This window comes from Aplysia californica, unplaced genomic scaffold, assembly GCF_000002075.1.
Source record: "Aplysia californica isolate F4 #8 unplaced genomic scaffold, AplCal3.0 scaffold00292, whole genome shotgun sequence".
NCBI lineage: Eukaryota > Metazoa > Mollusca > Gastropoda > Aplysiida > Aplysiidae > Aplysia > Aplysia californica.
The window spans coordinates 935,227-937,271 of NW_004797562.1; the positions used below are offsets into that span (position 1 = coordinate 935,227).

At 43.3% G+C, this 2,045-nt stretch overlaps 1 protein-coding gene across 1 annotated transcript in view; it reads left to right on the forward strand.

Annotated features, from left to right (window-relative positions):
• The window catches only part of LOC101856583 (aminopeptidase N), a gene marked incomplete at its 3' end in the record, with an annotated part of 43,582 nt that overhangs the window by 41,241 nt on the left and 296 nt on the right, over positions 1–2,045 (forward strand). Inside the window, 1 exon segment of the mRNA XM_013084428.2 lies at positions 1,632–1,713. Within this exon segment, the coding sequence (XP_012939882.1) occupies positions 1,632–1,713 (82 nt within the window).

Consider the following 2,045-nt stretch of genomic DNA (forward strand, 5'->3'; position numbering starts at 1 on the left):
ATACTTTAATTATAAAACATGTAATGTATTATTGGCTCTGACACTGGGGACGAGCCGTTATAATCCATTTACCTGTCGTTATTATTAGTCCCTTCCACTGTTTACACAAGTTGACCAGTTGACAGATCGGTAACAAGTCTTCAGCTGACAGCTGGTGAGGGTCTGTGATCAGTCATAACATAGCCTTTCTTAGAGAGATCTAAGAGAGCCCTGCCCACAACTCATACACAAATCATAAGATGAGCAGTCGCTGTTTACCAAGTCCTTAACAATTTGACGTCAAGATAAACTTGTGACAGGAGTGTCCCTCGTTCGCTGAGTGGTGGCGACCCTTTTGTTTGTTTTATCATGGCACTTGGTCTTCCATGTCTGATACATTTCTTTGGAATCTGAGAATAGTAGGGTTTTGTTTATTTTTCAATTTGACCAGTCCTGCCTGTGATGGCCAGCTGTTTACGTGGGTCACTTTTCTCTTCGACAATTGGTCATTTTAAGCACGAGGAGGCTATCCCGAAAATTGCTGTTCAGTTTCTTTAAAAGAGAAGGCAGGAGAGTTTTCTCTATTACCAAACAAATATACACACCAATGACACCAAATTTCTCCTATAGGTAGGGCAATGCCCACTTTTGGTGTAGGTCAAGATTTCTGGAAAACCCCGAAACCTGGGTTAACCGGCTTGTCCTTTAAAGCGACCAATTGAGGACACAGGTTTCTTTAGACAAGTGGATGTCTTGAACAATGCTGTAGTTATTATACAGAAGAACCTCAATGGAGAAGTGGGAAGTGGCAGTTTGTACAGTGATTGTGGGGGTGGGGGTGGGAGGGGGGGCTCTCGTAGCCTAGAGGTTACGCTGTCCCGTGTTAGAAACTGGACAGCGATGGTAAAATTTTCCCCTTTCACCTCTTTTCCTGCACTCTATGTTATGTCGTCTGCTTTCGTCTCCACTTTCTGCCCCAACCCCCTCCCCCTTTACCCCTTCTTCTGGGTTCCTGACTCTTTCTGCAGCCTTACTTCTGCTACTCCTTGGCACCTCCTTACTGCTGTCTTTCAGCCACACCCCTCGGATAAGGTCGAAAAATCGAGAAGGTCCCTTGTCCATGTTGTGCTCGCTAAAGATCACTTGGTGGTCCAAAATCGATAAGAATAGTCTTCGGCCACCACCCGGCAAAATTCAAAAATAGGTACTACCAAAGTGAAAATGTGTAATGGGTCCCGCGCGCTCACATGACTTTATGCAGTTGCGAGCACCGTAAAACACGTATCAAAACAAAATAAAACAAAAAGGTGATTGTCTTTGCCAGGTGGACGTTAGAGCAGGTTCAACAGTGTTTAGAGCTGTGGCTCGGATTCTGTAAGGGTGGTTGGTGGGTGCTCTGGTGTGATTTGCGCCTGCTTTCCTATCAAACATCTATCGCCTATATCTCTCCTTCTTTGTTTCATACATAATTCTCATGTGACACCTCTAATCTTTGGCACTTATAAGGTCTGTTTGTATTGAAAGTGCCGTGAAACTCTAACGTTAACTCGCACAGATTGTGACACAATAATTTGTCCACGTTTACTTGACTTTTAAACATATTATTTTGTTTTCTTATTTTATTCATTCTTTCGCTTTGTTTTCTCTGACAGAATTGAGCCCAGCCTGAAGCCGACTGTGTACTGCTACGGAGTCAAAAACGGTGGTTGGGAGGAGTGGAAGTTTGTCTTAGATGTACGTCTGATAAGTACGCTTCTTACAAAATTTGGTTGAGAAGTTCATTGTCGTTTACCTAGATATGAGATTTTATCGTTAGTTTCAGCGCCCCTCCAGGGGAAAGACATCGGTTCATTGTCGAGTGCATGTTTGTATCTCACTTTCTTCTAGCTGACAGAATAAAAGGTAAAATAATTAAATCAGGGATTTCAAACTCAATATTAGTATTATCCCCACCCCCTCTCTCTTTCTTTAGATCTCTCTTTCTCTCTCTCTCTCTCTCTCTCTCTCTCTCTCTCTCTCTCTCTCTTTCTCCCCCCACCTCCCCCTCTTTCATCAATCTCAAGACT